At 37.2% G+C, this 19,674-nt stretch overlaps 1 protein-coding gene across 1 annotated transcript in view; it reads right to left on the bottom strand.

Annotated features, from left to right (window-relative positions):
• Positions 1 to 19,674, bottom strand: part of LOC135221932 (integrin alpha-PS1-like) — a 188,729-nt gene that overhangs the window by 23,787 nt on the left and 145,268 nt on the right. The window contains 4 exon segments of the mRNA XM_064259958.1: positions 1,702 to 1,921; positions 2,098 to 2,345; positions 4,273 to 4,433; positions 17,922 to 18,043. Of these exon segments, the coding sequence (XP_064116028.1) occupies positions 1,702 to 1,921; positions 2,098 to 2,345; positions 4,273 to 4,433; positions 17,922 to 18,043 (751 nt within the window).

Here is a 19,674-nt window from a genome sequence, read left to right as displayed (position 1 = left end):
AAACTTATATATACTACCATATATTTCCATGTATTATAAGGTGAACTTTAGATAAGATGAGGTAAGGTAAAAAATGATGGCAAATTTTAATGACCTTATCTCATATCTGTAGTATAAGATGACGACTGCTAAATTACAAAACCATATGTTTATAGGCCAGCTTTTGGTTACCGTATATACTCGCATATCATGTGACTTTTGAAGACCGAGTTTTGAAGCTAATTTTAAGGGGGCTTGCATCATACACGAGATATAAAATTAGCATATGTAATATTCACATATTAGTATTGTAATATAAAATACAATCATAATGAATATGCATCTTTTCCTTGGATCTTTAAAAAAGTTATGCTTTACTTAACTGTACATATCCAATAATATAGTATTATGTACAGTATTCTCATGTTACTATTGTTTCATAAAATACAAACATAGCAATAATGTGCCATTTCCATTGTTTGTTTTCATAGCCATCAATTTCGGTTTAAAGATAACCATGGGGGGAAAGTTTCGTCCCATCTGCCATACACATTAAAACAACAGTTAAATAAGATTTTTCATGCCCAGTAGTTATGATTAAAATGTTTTTCTTTCCAATTTTATTTATGGTCAAGTTTGATGGCACAACAAAGTTTAGGAGGTTTCATCCGTGTTGCCGACACAATAATTAAGTCTGAACATTGTTTTCTCGGCATCAGCTACACTTTGCAACTTAAATTTAGCAGTAAATTTACTTGCTGACCTCTTCTCCATAGCGAATAAGGGTGTACAGTATACTGTACTAATGTAAAACTATATAATTTCTATTCTACCTAATATCAGTTGTAACATAAATACGATAATTATTTACTATCGTACAATGGTCGAAATGCAAGCAAAACAGCTGTAACTTCCAATTCAGTTGTCCATAGCAAAGGAGCTGTTTTTCGATCAGTTCTTTATGGCTGTATGTCTTGACTTAATGAATATAGCATTAATGCAAACACTACTTTTATCATTCTCTTTTACTTTTTCAACTTATTTAACTAGAAGATGGGATAATTATTGTACATCATTACCGTTCACATAATCCAAAATTATGTCATTTCACCAAAGTGATAAAGAATTTTTAATTAAAAATTAACAGTGTTATAATTTCTGAAAGGTTACTGCAAGATAAGTGCTGCTGTGAGCACAACCATAACTCTATGTTTACTTTTTCTCAGCTTGGATCGCATACATAAAAGCTGATTTCATTAATATTGAATTATTTCTTGAATATGCCAATAATATATATTAGTGATATTTACTATATCATAATGTGAATCTTTTCATGTATGTCAGTGGTTATTGCACCAAGGCCTAGGCTAGCTTACCTATAAACATCACTTAGAATTCAGGATTTGATTTTTTAATGGTAGTACCTATATGCTGACCTCAAATTTTTTGGAGTAACTTTTAAGATTTATAGGTCGTTTTAAATATGGAAATATTATATGGTAATAAAAGTGTAACAATTATTCACTGTATGGTACTTGAAAAGGCTTTAAAAGGCAGAGTAAATGAAACTTAGAATTATTTCATGTGTACTTAACAAACTTTTATGTCCGTCTGAATATAAGGTCAAAAGTGAAGGCTTTATTTTCATACATTTGGTCAGCACATACAGAATAAAATTTTTTCCAAATATTTATGAGTAGTGAAAAAAAACCTGATACATACCAAGAGGTAAACAATTTCCCTGTGACAATCTAAGACTCCCATGTCTTCTGGTCGTAGATTAATATCTCTGTATACAATACTAGGCTGATCACTTCTGCTATTATCAAAGCGTACCCTCGCAAGAGGACGGTCTGATATTTCTTCAATGGTGTACTTGAGCTTTAGGCCTGTTCTTGTTCCTGCATCATTATCCATTTTAAAACAAGCGTCAAAAGAAAAGCTGAAAAAACAGAAATGAAACCACTGTAAAATACATAAAAAATTTAATAATTATATTCTCATATTCCTGTATGGCATGATTAAAGATAATAACCTGACAGTACACTGTACTGTACTGTTTAGTGGAGAGAGAGTTTTAATGCCAGGGTATTAGTGGTATACGTAAAATGAAATTACCATGTTTCTTGTGCACTTATATCCTCTGTGCATCCCTTCTTTGTTGGATCAATATTTTCAAGATTCTTTGATCGAACTTCTGTATAAATATCAATAACAGGCCTAGCTCTGATAAGTAGAACACGGTCACTGCAAAATGAAGAAGTCAGAAGATCTGGATACCCATTCCCATCCAGATCCATTCCACCACTAAGCGCATATCCAAATGCATCATAAGGTATGCCTGGCATATCTTCAGCATGTATTACCTGAAAAAATTAATACATTAGCTTTCCTTATAATCATGTCTTCAGCTTTCCTTATAATCATGTCTTCATGAATACGTACTTAAAAAATACAGAACCCAGCGGTAACCTTAAGTAATATTGCTCCCCGTCCTTTCAGTTGTATAACTCATATCTGTCCAATATGCCTTTTCAGCACAGCTTATAAAAATTTTAAATAATTTTTTTTCTGCAAATTAAATTGATTTCACTTATGTATAGTTTCTAGAATGGAGGAAAGAATGCTTGAGTTGTTCTATTTGGCGAGTATCCACATTACAATAGGAAATGCCTTTGCCCACAAAGTTATACTGTTATTCACTGTCATGGCAAACTGAACAATTTCTCTCTAATAGCAGCCACATGTAATGTTCATTCTCGATGTTTTTATTCTAGTTTTCTGGTAAGTGGTGCTTATGCAATAGTAAGTGGTTGTTAATTATAAGAGAAGGTTATGAATTGTTACAAAAGGTGTAAGTTTGCTGTTTGACGGCCTACCCTGGTTAATCTACCAAAACTGAAGCTCACTTTACAAGTATAGCGTCATACAGTACAATCTGCCAAAAATGAAACTCAGTCTGCAAGCATAGCCTAGTACAATTGTTAGTTTTGTTGTTTTAGATTAAGCCAGCAACATGCCAGCACAAGCTCCTGTACTTAAGATAAAATTTGCTTCATAAGTAAGACTAAGTAGTTTTATTTGTTTAACAAGAAAATGGGATTACAGAGGAAAAAGAGGTTGGCCTAATGTTATCTGGGCTACTGAAAATGCTACTCGCATGATACATATATTATGATTGAATAATATTGAGGATGAAATTTTATGTGTAGCATGATTTGTGAAACAAGATTATACAGGAGTGTATACAGTATATTTCATTTGTTGTAGGCCAACAAAAATAAACTTATACCAAAGATTACTCTTGAAGTGGCCCCTAGAGGCATGTTCACTGCCTAACCAGATTCTGTTTAAGTAGTCAAGGGTGAAAATTGTTAATAAAAACATAAATTTACTTTAAATGACTACATTTGTACTAAGAGGAAGTAATAAGTTTGATATTAGTTGTAAAGAGTCTCGTAAATAATGGCTAAAGAAACTTGTAAGAAACAATTGTACTGGAAAAACATTGGTAGGAAAATACAGTTCAGTGAGAGAGAATATGAATTTAACCAGTTTCAATAAAGTAAAGTGACTCCAGGAATATGATTCAATAATGTTTTTGTTTGGTGTTAGAAGCAAATAGTAACTACTGTAAGGGAGAAATTATGTAGGAAAGAATTACAACTATAGTAGATTCACATCACCGGTGCATCTGATGTCTAAGCCAGTCCCTTAAGACGCTCCTGATTGAATGTTGATAAGCCAGTCACAGTGCTGGAAACTCTCTCTCTTGAGCGGTCACAGAGGCAAGATTTATGTTCCACCTCTCCTGAGAGATACGTCTTTCAAAAGTATCCCTCAGGAGAGGTGGAACATACACCCTGCCTATGTGAACTTTCAAGACCAACTGAGAGTTTCCAGCCCTGTGATTGGCTTATCAACAGCCAATCAGGAACATTGTAAGGGACTAGCCTAGACATCAGATGCACGGATGATGTGAATCTACTATACCACATTAAGCAAAATTACTTATTCAGTTTTGCAAAGGGGTTATATCACTACTTAAAAAACACCATAGTATGTACTCTATACTACTATATTAATTTTTAAGCTTTCACTGAGGAAGGAAAAAATGCTACAAGTACATCTTGTCACCACTGAAGAACATATCATTGCAATAACTTTACTCAAGGTATTCAAGAGAATTATGAGATTTACACACTGTATGGAAGCACATAAATTGATAAGCAAGATACTTATTTGAAAAATTATATACATTCAACAAAACAAAAACTCACAAGATTGACACACCTGAGAAGGCTCATTGAAAAGACCATCACGTGTTCCTAAATATATGTAGATGGCACCACGACCTTCATATGGAGCCCCAATGGCAACATCATTGAAGCCATCACGATTCAAATCTCCAAGTGAAGTCATAGAAAAACCAAATCTACTTTCTCCTGCAGCTCCTAGTTTAGTTGGAAGGAAAATTATATTTAGAAAGGAAAAATCTGGAAACATTGCAGAGTACAGTATGCATACTCTACATATAGCAAAAACAGTATTGAAACCTTTATCTTATTTCTCTAAGCCACAGATAATAACGAAACACCAGTAAAATTTTTGGCAAAAATTTTAAATTATAATGAACATTCTGTTTGCAAAACAGGAAAAACGACTTAAGGACTTAAACCACTTCCTGGCCTAACTTTACCTGGTTAATACTGACCTGATTCTCCCAAGGGAGTTGTAGTTTACCATTTTCATCTTATATTACAAATAGTTCATAAATAAGAGGAACTATTCATTAGACAAAGATTAATATGAATTTGTTAATGTCAGTTTTATTAGAATAACCATTCTAAACTTTCTAGCTCCAAAATTTGTTGTTAATAACTTTTCTTAAAACTGAAATTCATTTTATTAATTATTATTTAACCCATTCAGATTTTTATAAACTCTCTTGCCTCCTTTCTTTTCTGACATTTCACATTTTTTATGTTCTTCAACATCTTTTTAGAATAAATATTAATGAATTTATTATAAATCTCAATTCAGAGACATAAAGATACATACATGTGACACTCAGGGAAGCCTAAGCTTTAATCAAGGTGTAGAACACGGAGATACACACTCCTCTATATTGAGAACAAAGCAGTCAAAGTATGATCGGGACATTCTCCTTATCTGTACTCTTGCATTCTTGGTATTCTAACAACAATAGTAGGTGATATTTCTGGTTAATTTTGTCTGTTTGCCTAAAGCATTTGTGTATCACTGGAAAATGCCTAGATGTAGGACAGTCATGGCAATTTAAGGAAAAGGGGATACAAAAGTGAACAATGATGCTGCAGCATCACTGATGTCAGAACTAGAGTTCACAGGTAAGGCATATGAATATAAAACAGGGATACGCTGTAGTCTTTGTGTATATGAGAAAGAATCTATCCGGCTGAGTAAGAACTGGTAAGGCCACTAAAAACATGTTTATATGGATTCCATAGACTATACGTACTACATCAGGTTAAGACTGGCTGGGCTATCCTTCGTTACCCTAGACTAGGCTTGAAGGTACAGATCCATGATCCAGGATGTGATAGAAGCAATGGCTGTATGATACAACAGCAGTACATGTTTAAAATTGTGGTAAAAAAAATATCACCTAGAATTAAGAAACTGATTGGTAAAGCTAGAATAGCAAAAGGTTAAAATTAAAATTGTTTTGAAATAACTGTATTAAACAGCAGAAAATATGTGTCTGATACTATAGAAACCATATAAAATATCATAACTTGTATAAACAAATAAAAGATTTTCCAAACTAAATTTATTTTCTAATACAAACACATCAGTTTTCTAATACAAACACACCAGTTTACACATCTAATCCTGCAATCAGTAGCTCCCATAACACACACAAAAGCAGAAAAAATATTCTCATTTGGCTAAGCATCCCTTCAAGCAGCACCTCTGGTGTCAATAGTGGTAGTTAAATCATTCCCCGCTTTGTGTTATCCACACCTACTGCAAGATGCGCAGGTCTGGGATGTGGACACTTTATAATTATTATAAACACTAGCAAGCTTGTATGAAAAAATAGAGAGTTTAGTTTAGCACTTAACTACACATCATCAGTTTGCATGTATGCACTTGAATAGCTATTTGGGTGGGAAGGCCTTCCTGCTGTAAGTAAGATAATCTGAATACTGAAGGGTAATCAGATAATCAACTTGGTTACAAAATCAGGAGTTAAGAAGCATACTAGATCCTTTTAAAGAGTAGTAAAATATAAAACAAGTCATAAGTCCCTTCAGCCATGCAAAAACTCATACTATAAGTCCTTTGATTTTGGGGTAAACAGAGTATGGGTCTGGGAAAGAGGGTGAGAATAACATGGCCAGCCTGCCAGCCACACTACCACTCCTTTCACCTCCTAATACCTCACAACAATCTGAGGATGATTAAAATTTGGGAAATCCTCCTGAGATAAATGTACCCACTAAATGAGGGACAATTTTCAGTCACAATTAAATAAGAAAACTCCAATTTTCCATTATTTAATGGCATCTTGCTGCAGTCAGAGGGTAATATCAGACAAACAATCCCAGAGTATTTAATCTAGAACACCTTAAGCTAAGATATGTAAGAAGAGGCTAGTGACCGGCAATATAGACAGTGAGAAGGCATCTGTAGTACCTGTTGGATCTTCCAAAATCAGGGATTATCCATCTCACTTCCCTAGATTACACAAGTAATTGTATGTTATTAAAACTTGGATTGTGGGAAATCTATGCCCTTGAGCAGCTGACAAAATAAATCATTAACATTGGCATATAGTAAAAATCTTTTTGTTTGGGAGGCAAAATGATAGGAAGTTATAAGATCAAGACTTGAATCATGGATGCAAATGATCTCTTAGGTGCCAACACAATCTAAAGTTTCTAGATCACTTATCCAAGTATACCTATTAACTGGTCCCAATGTTTCTACCCATGAATGCGAAAGACATCTAGACATCAACAGAATCCGGTGCTCCATGAGGTCACGTATTCAAGAACTGACCTGACCCTGTCTTTGCTAACTTCGCTAATGGGACGAGAAGCAATATTTTTAATGTGGCCTGGTCAATGGCTGTTGTACCCATGGCCTGTAGAGATGGAGCTGGACAGTAACATCTTCGGAATGTTTGTAGGAAAAATTGACAGTCTCCCTAGATCAATCAATTCCTTAATTAGGTCAAGGTGTCAAGACCAATGACACTGACCCTAGTGACCAAACTTGCCTGTCATACATCCAACATCCTGTAATGTGTCATGTTGACCACTGCGCTGGGTGTGCTACTGCAAACCCATGCACCTGCACTGTCAATCAAGGAGACAATATGACACTAGCATAGTTTTGACATCTTAAACAGCTCCCAGCAAATGAGGCCAAATTCATTGACACCTGAGCCAGACAAATTCAGTCTTGTGGAATACTGAAGCACATAATTTTTAACTGAATCTTCAGAAAAAGAGGATTTATCTAAAGCGCAAGGTGTGAATCCTTATAGTATAAGGCTTGGGATTTTGTAATAAAAGTAAAAGAGGCACTACCGCCAGCACAAAATCTCCCATCTGACTCTACATCAGGGGATAATGACATTTAAGGCTCATTATAATCAATACTCTAAGGAGGGAATTATTTAGGTTGTGGAAGATAATCTCACTAAAGAAAAGGTTGTGAAGATGTGGAAACTATGCAACTCTAAAAAGTCATTGAAAGTGTCAACGACTTTTAATGGTTGTGCCACACAGCATACCAAAGAAATAATGAAAAACTCACAACTACAGCTAAAAAAGATGAGTAGGGAAGGGTTGCAAGAAATGGATCTTTGGGAAATTCAAGATTCAACCGATACCATCTTAACTGGTCTAATGGATATTACGTGATGGAACTAACTCAAACAGATGCTAAACCAGAGGAAGAAATACAAACTGTGCCAAAAAACTAGTTTACATTAGAAAATATTGCAGGATTGTTTCAGTTCTAGCTGATGATACCTGTCATGAAAGGGAATCACAGAAGCAACATTACCATGTATATAAATTTTTAAGGAAATTAAGAGAGAAAATAAATTAAATTACTACAATATCTTTTCCAAAGGGACAAAGCCAGAATCGCAGCCTCACCTACTACCCTTTCCACCCCAATTATCAGAAGACATCTCGCCCTCCTCCTACCCTTCCTCATATGGAAAGTACCGAGGAAGGTAATGAAGATTCCGATGATCCATCTTTACTTGTGGAATCAACAATTATAATGCTGTACAGTTTTTATTAAGATGTGTGTTTTGTGTGTATGTATTCCTGCCAAAGAGTAATAAATGCACAGTATGAACTGCATTAGTACAAAGATTGTGTTGCATCATCATTTTTAATATCATCATTCAATATCATCAAGGTATTGTCTAAGACTTAAGTGACCAGCCTGAAAAGAAGCTTTATTGGGCTCGGAGGTCTGGATAAACTAATCCTTTATAATAATGATAATAAGACTTAAGTGGAAATGGTTTATGTATTAGTATATCCTTACAGAAGGCTATGCATAAGGTTAGTCGTATTTTAAGATGTTTTCGTGATGTTTTCTCAAATGATATTACTTTAAATGAAATTAGTAATTTATATACGGTATAAAAAATAAACTAAATACGTACATGTATCTGGTGTCAGAATAACTATTGCAGTAGTACATGTATTTTCTCATGCTCTCTCTGACCCTATACTGCTAATACTCTAATATACTGTACTGCATGTAAAAGAAACCAGTGTATTGTTATGTACTGCATTGTATAATTTGGTAAATACTGTAAAAGTAAACTGTTTATGTTACATATCAGTAAGGTTTATAGCCAAAAATATGAAGAGAGTATTAGCAAAAAATACGAATGGACTATAGAGTTTAGGCCGAAGGCCAAGCACTGGGACCTATGAGGTCATTCTGCGCTGAAAAGTAAATGTGATTTGATAGGTTTGAAATGTGTAACAGGAAGAAAATCTCACAGTTGCACTTTGATATACGTAATTATTAAGAGAGGGTGAATGGCAAGATGGAAGAAAGAATATGAATGGAGGTACAGTAAAAGGAATGAAAAGGGTTGCTTCTAGGGGCTGAAGGGAAGCTGCAAAGAACTTTACTAATGTCTACAGAGCACCTGCTAGGTGATGGCATGACATACTCCCCAACAGGGATATAGCCAAAAATACACTGTAGAGTATGAAAACTTAAGGTCTGTGGGAGTGAAGATTATTTGTGAGGAGCTGGTGTCCACATTCCTCATCAAATTAAAGGGTCAACTTCATACAAAGAGTGGAAAATCCAGTCACCAGGATCACAAATGAAGTAGATAATAGGACCTCTCTGGGAAGTCAGAAGATTAATGGATGGATGTATGAAATTAGGGCAAACCCAAGTTTTGGACCCCTAGGTCATTCAGCATATGAAGAGATGGTGAGATGACATGATAAAAGGATGAATACTTTAAAAATATTAATTCCCCTCAGCTTTCAATATTTACTCTTGTTCTTTTAATTAGCTATTTAATAACTGGTAAACTAACAATAAACAAAAATGTTTAACTAGAAAATCAGGAAAACATACTACAAAAATATACACGTTAAAGAAAAAGTTCGAATAATAAGCAATTATTTCTCTCTAAAAAGCTTAAAAACATAAAGCCATGAGTGCAAGAATGTCTGCATCATCTCCCAAAATTTCAGACAAAGATTTGCCATCAACATGGAACCTCTGTTGCTGCTAACTACTTGGATCAATGCACCAAACATGCTCACCAGATATTAACTCCTCACAGTGAGCACGCTCAGGCAGGCCCTCTGCTACCTGACTACACTATAACAACCAGAGGTGCTGCAAAGTAAAGGTTCTTCCATTGTATATCTTGGGGAGGAGCTGCTGCCTGCAGGCACTGACATATGTAAACTGGTGATGCTGGGTTACAAAATTATATTTCAACTCTCAAGTTTGATTTCCTATTAAATACTTAGTTCCCCTTTGTAATTACCACCTCTACCTCACAGGCATTATATAAAATGTTAATTTCCATTATGTTTCTGTACAAGGGGAAAGTATGCTTGCAGTACATTGAAAAGATAACTTGTTTGTTCCATAAGAAATGAAGTTTTTATAATAAAGTAAAATTTTATAAATACTTACCAAGTAATTATATAATCATATAGCTATTAGTTTCATTTATTTACAGTAGTTTAGATTCAAATTTCGTGGTAGTGACACCGATATTGTGTAGGTGACACCAGTCTCGCCCACCCTGATGAGAGGGTTAGGAACGACTTGGCAGACTAAACTCATTCTGTTTATGCTTATGTCCATCAGAGGGGAGGAGGGAGGCTCTGATCGTGTAATTATTTGGCACACATATATAAAATTTGATTTTATTATAAAAATGTCTTTTATATAAGCAACTTGCCAAGTAACTACATACGTGATTCCCACATTGACGAAATTGGGATACATGGACATAGTTGACTCTAAGGCATTAAATCATGTAATGAATTAGAAATAGGAAACCTGCTAGCATTGAAACAATGCTCATCGTTCCTTGTTTCAAGAGATATTGCAGTAGAAAACTACCTCTAGTTGGAGCTCAACTTAACCTGTAGTGGCATGGCACTAAAGCCGAGGTTTGCCTCTACTTTAGGGGGAGCTTTGTAGTGGAGGAGTACTCCGATTGCTACCAAAGCATCTGTGAAAGTTATGCAGCCATGGAACTATCCAATGGCTAGTTGAACTTTCAATGTGCCCTAGCCCTTGGAGCAATACCATAACAAAAACAACCAGGTAATGATATTACCTACACTGAGGTAATACCACAACCCATCCACTAAAAGTGTCGGGTGCTCAAGGCATATTGTACCCTCCCAGCTCCTGAAACTGACACTTTACTACAAGGTGAGGCTTCAGACAATAGGAGAGAATCATACGCTTCCTTCCAAGATACCAAATCAGTAACTAAAACTTGCAAGGTATTGCCAAAAGTTTAAACACTTTAAAAACTTTCTCAAAATTATGAGAAATGAAGACGATCATACTACCAATAGGTCGAATGTCAAAAGGATGTGAGAAATATAAAATGAAGCAAATGCTTCTAAATCTGAGTGTCTCAGAAGAAAAAGTTCATTAGGGTAAAATGCAAGATGTTCTAATCAGGGGACAAGATGTGTACTTGCCATAACATCCTGGGTTATAACTGGTCTGGGATTCTGGTTTTCTAGGAAATACCAAACCATCCAGCCAGGCAGAGCTCTCTATTCTTCCTCAGTGCCAAAGCATGCTTTAGGCTCCCATAGTATGAGTTTGTGCCAGACTGTAGTTGTCAGGAGTTCTAATCGGAAGAGTCTAGCTCATGCTAAAACAACATAGTTCCTGGACAGCCTTCGAACCTGAACACTCAAACAGAATGGAAAATCTATTCTCCTCACCAGGCTAGCTATTAGCTCTGGTGAAGTCTGGCACCCCTGGAATATATGGATATCCATAAAACTTTTAAGGATTCAGGTCTTGGGCCAGTCCCTGTCCTTGACTAAAATCCCAGGGCAGATGAGCATATCAAATTCTTTTTCCTTGCTTGGGCATATCAGGAACTTTAAAGGAAAATAAAATATGGATGCCAATGAACTAGATCTCTGTTGCAAAAGGAAAACTAGCTTTGGAAAGTTGATCCCCATGTCTGGAAGATGATGAGAGAAGATTCACTTACACGACTTGTATTGGTCTCTGCAATACATAGTTAAGAACTCTCCACTGATAACCCTCTGTACAGTCTGAAGTCAGTCTGGTGAAAATCAGCCTTCCTCAGTAGATCTCTTGAAGTGAATTTGTCTGAGAAGACACTGTGGAGGAGGAAACTGTAGGATCCATCAACAGCCGAGCAGGTTCATGAACCATGATGCAGGTCAAAATTGGGCCATGTGGACTTTGTAACTTGGAGATAGTCTGAACATTGTATAGTTCCCCCTTGATTGTGATGAAGAGGAAGTTTGACGGATCAGACTATAGCATGAAATCTGATGTACATGCTACAAGGATGGTATGACCACATAAGGAGGAAGACACAGATTCCTTAATCTGTTGGGGCAAACAGGACAGGTCTCTAGCCCCCTGGTGACTTGGGGGAGGCCTTAAAAACAGTTGTAAAAATGCCTCCATAGAAGTGTCTTTCACTACTGCTATGGCCTTCTGAATCATTGAGTCTGCCTCCACTAAGAGGGCTGAAAAATCTCTCTGAGCCTACGCAGTAGACTGTCAACTGGATGGAAGTCAACACAAGGGGAGGTTCTTACAGGAAAGGTATTGAGGATCCCTCTCTGAGAACTTCTAAGATCCATGGCTCTGTTTTCTTTGCTTCCCACATTTGCCAAAACTAGAAAAGCCTGGCCCCAACTGGTACATGGAAGACTGTCTCTTCACTTGCTAGAGAAGGGTCTAGTGGAGGTCTTCCTGGAAGGGCGTCTTGAACAGAGGTTAATGCGCAGTCAAGATAGGCCCCTTGATCTACTGCCTCAAAAGGACCATTGTTTCAGATTTGAGACATTCCTGGAAAACAGAATTGTCGGGGTATGTCCTGACTCCTTAGGGCGCCTGGCAGGAATGAGGTCTTGTGTAGCCTTTTCCTGTAGCTCTGAGGCTGCACTATGTACTGTAGCACTAGGAAAACGACTATTATGATCCAGTGGTGCAAAAAGAAGAGAGGATCTTGTGAAGGAGCACTCCTTTGGTGGTGAAAGCACACCACAGGTCTCTTTTCCAGTATGCCAAATGAAAAAAGGGCAGCCAGCTCTTGTGCACCATCCACAATTGCCTTGTCTATGTAAGACAAAACTCCCAACCAATCTGCAGCAATATTGTCTTGAAGAGAATTACATTCTTCAATTTTCTCTGATAGGGTACTAATCCTCCAGTCCTATATCAGACTATCTACTTTCAAAGCAGTGAACATAAATTGGCTGATGCGAAGGTAGACCCTCTATAAGAGTCAGCAAGGCCAGAGAAATCCACCAGGAAGGAGGTAGAAACTCCCAAGGACATGACTTCACCTGTGGCATAAGACAAGTACCTTCTCTTAGGAAAGCATGGAGGAGCACAAAATGATGTTTTGCCAATAGTACTCCTCCTCTGACAGCCAACTGTTGATAGCAGACAGCGCTTTCTTAGACAAACTAGAGGGAAATCCTCAGAAGTCTAGCACGCGTAACAGCTGCCTATCATAAAGGCCAAACCTCAAACCTGGTGTAGAAGGAAGTACTAGAGAAAATAATGAAGGACAATAACTGAATAAAAAGGCACAGCCTTTGAACTAGGCATCATATTCTTCCCAGGAGTTGTAGACTGGCCAGATGTAACCAGCACCAAAGCAGGAGGAGGAGGGGACTCGGGAACACTCACCAAGCACAACGAAATCTCAAGAGATAGGAGACAATCCTGGTAAAGGTCAAACTGTCACTGCATGATGTAATACATCACCTGAATGAAAAGCACTCTCTAGCGCCACTGAACGTTTGGCGCCCAGTGGGCGCATGACTCCCCTTGAGCGCTCAGGCAACACAACACGCGCTACAGTGTTCCCCCCGTATGCGCAGGGATGGGTACTAGACCCCTCATGTGAATAGCTAGACCCCGCAAATAGTTAAAACCCCAATAAAAATGCTTCAAACTGCCTATTTTGTTAGATAAAACTCAAGAAAATCCACTAAAAAAGTTTATACCTGGTTTTTTTAATAGTTTTATCACTAAAAGTGCATTTTATGATGAAATTAATAAAAAAAAAAAAGAAACAAATTTGTGGATATTTCTCATAGAAAAATACCACAAATATGTGAATTTCCTGCGAATAGTGGGGGTATATGTTTCAGAGAGAAATCCGCAAATACGCGAGTCCACGAATCTGGAGTCTGTGAATATGGGGGGTTCACTGTACTCTTGTTTAAGCACTGAGCTCCAACAGGGCACTCAGCAGTCATTGGGTGCTTGGCTCTCATTGGACGCTTAAAATATACTGGACGAGCCGCCTTGGAATGCTTGGCTTTTCACTAGGCATTGAGAAATCACTTCACAATCACCACGCACCGAAGTTGCATGCTCAACTTCTCTTAGGCGCTCAGAAGACACTTGGTGCTCACAATACACTACCATGAACAAGTCGAGAGACTCTACACTTTCTTGTCCCCAAAAACTGCAAGAAGGCGCAGGACACTAAGCCCCAGATTTCTACAACACTTACATGGCAGCAGGAGCTCATGCTCCGGGGCTGCTGGCCTTTTCAATGTCCTGGAAAACTTCTGAGAGCACCAATCTCGCTTAAACAAGTCAGAAGTTGAGTCTCTAGACAATAAATTATGACTATTCACTTGGACACCTTTCCAGCAGCTGTCTTCCAAGTCTGGGAGTGAACAACTAGCTCAGTTGTGGGGGCGACTGCCAGTGGGCAAACCCCAACTGCCGCCCTTGGACTTGCGCTTTGCCTTCTCCCAGATATAGGGGAGTTTGACAGTGACCTTCATCTAGGAGTGTGGGTGGGATGGGCAGCCACCTCCTACACTGACAGTGACAACACTAGGATCCTTAATTCAAGAAGTCAGGACATATGCACTTCATGGACTCTTTTTAATGGTTGTCCATCGAAACTTGCAAACAACAGGTTCGACTGAGGGCAACTATCCGGGGGCAAAACACTAAGAACCCCATAGACCGACAGTATGGCTCCTCCCAGGTTCAGGGGAGTCTGACATGGACTGGGTTAGGAAATCCAATAGGCCCAGATAGTACATCCTCCACTTCATATCCAGTAAGACGCCTTTGCAGTGGCTATCTATCAATACCTGAGACCGACAACAGGTTTGACTAAGGGGCAACTACTCATGTGATAACCCCAACCTCCCTTGGACTAACAGTCTGCCTCCTCCCAGGTTTAGGGGAGTCTGACAGGGATCTTCCGTCAAGGAGAATCGAGGAACGAATAGCCATCTCCTCCACTGTACAACACTTCACTATCGCAGGGTTAATATTGCTAACCCTGAAAAAACTGGCAATGGTACAGGAAGGAAGGGAGCCAGGCCCAGGAGCAAGTGGATAAAAAAGAAGGGGCTAGTAGCAGGACAGAAATGCACAAGGGCCTGGCGTTGAGCATTATCTGGCGCTCGGCACCCATGTACCACTGGTGCTTGGTCGCCACTGTCACTCAGTGCCACTTGGCTCCCTGTGGGCGCTTGGCGGAAATGGAAACTCGGGCACTATGGTAGCTCAGCCACAACTTGGCGCTCAGGTACCTGTATGACAAATGTATGACTTAATCTTGAGTCAAGCATATGACTAAAGACAGAATCAACCAGGTATAGTTTGCCACCCAGTAAGCTAGTAGCTCTTGGTGCCAGACATAAGATGTTGTCAGGCTAGCTAGTAGCTTTCTGTGTTGATCCAAGCTCAGTGTAGGCACCACTAAAGGAACATTCACATTGTTAACTTTATTTGGGTTATTTACATCCCTCCACAGGGATTATTCCATCTCTGGCGGACCCTTGTATGGTTTCAATATAAGGTTCTTTTTATATTTTACAATTTTCGTATGCATTTTCTCATTAGTATCATAGCTACTGGAGAATGGGATAGTCTTTAGTTCTTTTTTAAATTTGCTTTCTTCTTGTATGATCTTTATGGTGTAAATTCTATTGTATAGTCTTGGTTTCTCAGGTACGTATGTTGGTTCACCATATTTTAGTGCTTTAAAGACGAAGAAGTATTTTATATTCTATTCTTACTTTTACTGGGATCTCGGCTAGACTCATCTAGGCCCATCATAACTAAAAATTCTCTCCAGCTACATTATACCCTTTCACTTCAACAATTTTGAAAAGGTAAGGGTGGTAAGCATTTAAGTTTACTGCAATTTTGCTGCAGTAGCGAGCAATAGACTGCCAATTCGCTATTAAGCGAAAAGGGTGAAAAACAAAATGAGAACTTTATTTATAAACTAATCAGTAAATACTCATCCTACAAGAAGTGCCTCACAAAAAAAATTCAATGCCATGATCGGTCTGGTAACGAATGCAATGTTACATTATTACACTACTTGTCTATCAACTCAGCAACACTTTACATTGTTATGCTACTTATTGTAAAGATGAGTTAATTAAAAGTTTGCAAGTTCATTACTGAAATTGTATTATCAAACAATATTAGATCCGTGGCAAGCATAAACATTGGTTCAACAAACCAATGTTTACATTACAGTCTGCCACTTGGCAAAGGGTAGTTAATTAACAGCAATTTCACTGTAACAGTGAAATATTGACGTACAGTCCTACTCCGTTAAGAAACAAAAACTAAAAGAAAAACTCATCATGAAACTTTTAGCTGAAGCTACTCGACTCTCAGTTTGGATACCGAAGTCCAGTAAATAACCTGCAAAAATTGAACCTTTGCTACAGACACCCAATGGTATCCCAGAAATGGAATTCGTTTTGCCTGCCGAGTTGTTCCTAACCCTCTTGGTACAGGGGCGAGACTGGTGTCACCTACACAATATTGGTGTCACCTACCGCAAAATTTGAATCTAAACTGCTGCAAATAATGTAATTACTTGATAAATTGCTTATATAAAATAATTAATTACATTAATGAGGTTAATTTAAAATGAATAACTGGTACATCTAGTATATTCTACATAGTAGTATATATTTATTAAAATAAATGTTAGCTGGTCGAAGGAAACTGGAATTTTATGAATGTAAATAATTCATCTACAACCAGAATGCAGTGCAGAGAAGCAATCTGAATACAATCACCATATGTTGAGAAGTCAGATTTTATAAAAGCTTTGAAATATGTACAACCTTTCAGTGTTTACAGACACCAGTAGAGTAACCTCTCAATTAACGTGTTTAATTTATGTATTTTCGATTTAACGGAGGCTATAAAATATTTCAAAATGTTTAAAAATAAACAAAAATTTCAATCTAGCGCGAATTGGTACGCAAGCATTGTTTTCACATCAGCATCATTTAGCAGAAGCAGATGGACTCACTGAGCAACACAGAGCAAACTGGAGCAATTTTTCATGAAAAACCCAAGACCTCAGGAGGAAAAATAAAAACAAAAAAGAATCAGAAAAAGAATCTTAAGAAGAATCAGAAAAAGAAGACGAGCAAGGGGGTGAGGCAGGACAGCCAAGGCACATTTTTGTCTGACCTACATAGTATGTATTATATTAATAATACAGTACAGAGTTCGCCAAGTCCAGGAACGTAACCCGCTTATTACTTTTATTTCTTATGGGAAAAAGATGTTTAAATAACATGTTTTTGATTAACGTGCGCTCTCCAGGAACGTAACCCTCGCATAAATTGAGAGGTGACTGTACTATTGTCCCTAACCTCAGCATTTACTACATTTGTGAGCCTTGATAAAATATAACATTTTTTTTTAAATTAAAGAACAAATATAGGACAATTTACCAGCACCAGTGCTGTTATCAAAAGAGCAATTGCACAAGCATGAGAATTTATTTTCATTAGTGGTGTGTTATACATATGAGGAATTACTAATTGTATTTTTTGCAAAAATGTCTTGATATATGTCTGTAAAAAGAATGAACAAATTTTGCCCCAGAGAAGCTCTAGAGAGGTCCATGAACAAAAAAGGAAGGATAACCTACAACAGGTGAGATGGATGCTTTCAATATTGGAGGTCTTAAAATGGCATCCGAATATCACTTAACTCTAAGTTGGATTTAAAGATTTAAAACTTGAGTCACTGATAACAGTAATATCACATAACAGTTGTAAAGCACAAACTTCTCATGAAATATTAACAATTCTAAATCACTAAATTCAGTATATGACTGAAATGAAAAAATTTATATATAATAAAAGGAAACAATTATGACCAACCTTCAATTCTGGTGAATGGATGATTTTCTTTAAAGCCACCATCATTATTCATATACACATATACTGCTCCACTTGACTTAGGTGTGTAATAGAAAGGAGCTCCGACAACAAGATCATCTCGCCTAGGAAAAAATAGAAACAATTTTTTAAATAAATCTTTTGTTTCAAAATTCAGTAACTTCTTAATAACCCAACTAGAAGTGTATGGCTACTTTAGATTTTATATAATTTAAACTAATGGCATATACCATAGCTGTCACATGCCAATTTCTTCCCATACAGTATAATTAACATTGGTCAGACTTTAGCAACTATTCTAGCAACTCATGCTGTAAATAAATGAAAAAAAAAGCTTCTAAACAATTATCACCAAGATAATCATCTCACTCAGAGGTCCACAAACCATGCACAAACCTCCAACCTCCAATTCTTCATGCAAGGAAAATCACATCTAGCCAGAGAGGTTGCCATATGTCTTACAAAGAGCTAAAACAGTGAAGTCCTGCACAGGTAAGTCTGTTTTTCCATGCTCAACTATCTGTTCTATATACAGCTCACTCAGCTTGAATCACATGGTCTGCTACTCTTCTAACAATGAATTTTCTAGCTCACACTGTCTGTCCTGGCAAAACAAGACTATGCTTTCTGGGACAGTTCAGTTCATGAATTGTCTCAAGAGAGCTAACTTGGCTTGAAACATTCATGTTGTTCCCCTGCTTCTTCCCTTTTTGAATCAGCCTTTATTGGAAGTTTTGGGGGATGCTATATTTTGTTTGCTACTGAAGAAGATAATATTCACCTAGTATCAAGAAGCATAATGCCTCATCTTTAATTCAAAGTTCCCAAAGAATAAGGGATTTCTAGGAGACATCAGTTACGTGTGTGTGATGAAACGTTGCCCCCATCTACAAAAGCCGGGATGCCAAGACAGTCAAAAAGACCACCTTTTGGACCATATGCAGCCTTGTATATCATAATTGTAGCAGCAGCAAAGCACTCGTCCTCAAACAGGCAGATAGGAAATGTAGAGTTGTTTCAAGCGTTACACAACTATCTCTCAGTGGGGAGGTAATCCAACCACACTTTACTTATGAACTTGCACTGCTGGATAGGTAAAGTCTCTAGTTCTTGTACCATTTACCATGCAATGCTAGATGAATAGTCTTCACAGTATACTAGATTTTAAAAATCCACACACTGAAGTCATGGCTCAGAAAGGAGGCTGCGTACAAGTTTTCTGTATATTTATAGTAACAGCGAGTCCTTCCAATCAGCTGGGATATAATAGTTGAATGAAATTCTAGCTTTTTCTAATTCCTTAAATTTTTCCTTCTCTTCTTGCTTTGCTGCTGCTATGTCATTTTAACATCAGGGCACTAAATTCATTGAATTGGCGATGGTCATATCTACTTAAACGATGTAGTATTTTGTTCAGACAGGTAAGAAGAGAAGGAAATATTTAAGGAATCAGAAAAAGTTAGAACTGCATTCAATTATTCTATCCTGGCTGATTGGAAGGGCTTGCTGCGACTCAAAATATATGGAAAACTTTGTGGGATTACAGATGCCCTAACAAGTTAACTGGACAGAAAACTAAAAAAAATCCTATTGATGGCAATGACTAGACTAACAGTATAGTACATAATGATTGTATTGTAAACTCGTCAAGTAGAAAATAAGTGAAAATTTTGTGAGTACACTCTGATGTGGTTTATCTTTCTTCGTATTGAATAGAATCTCTTGAACTACTATG

This window comes from Macrobrachium nipponense, chromosome 3 (assembly GCF_015104395.2).
Source record: "Macrobrachium nipponense isolate FS-2020 chromosome 3, ASM1510439v2, whole genome shotgun sequence".
Classification (NCBI taxonomy): domain Eukaryota; kingdom Metazoa; phylum Arthropoda; class Malacostraca; order Decapoda; family Palaemonidae; genus Macrobrachium; species Macrobrachium nipponense.
This window is presented reverse-complemented; position numbering and strand designations above follow the sequence as displayed.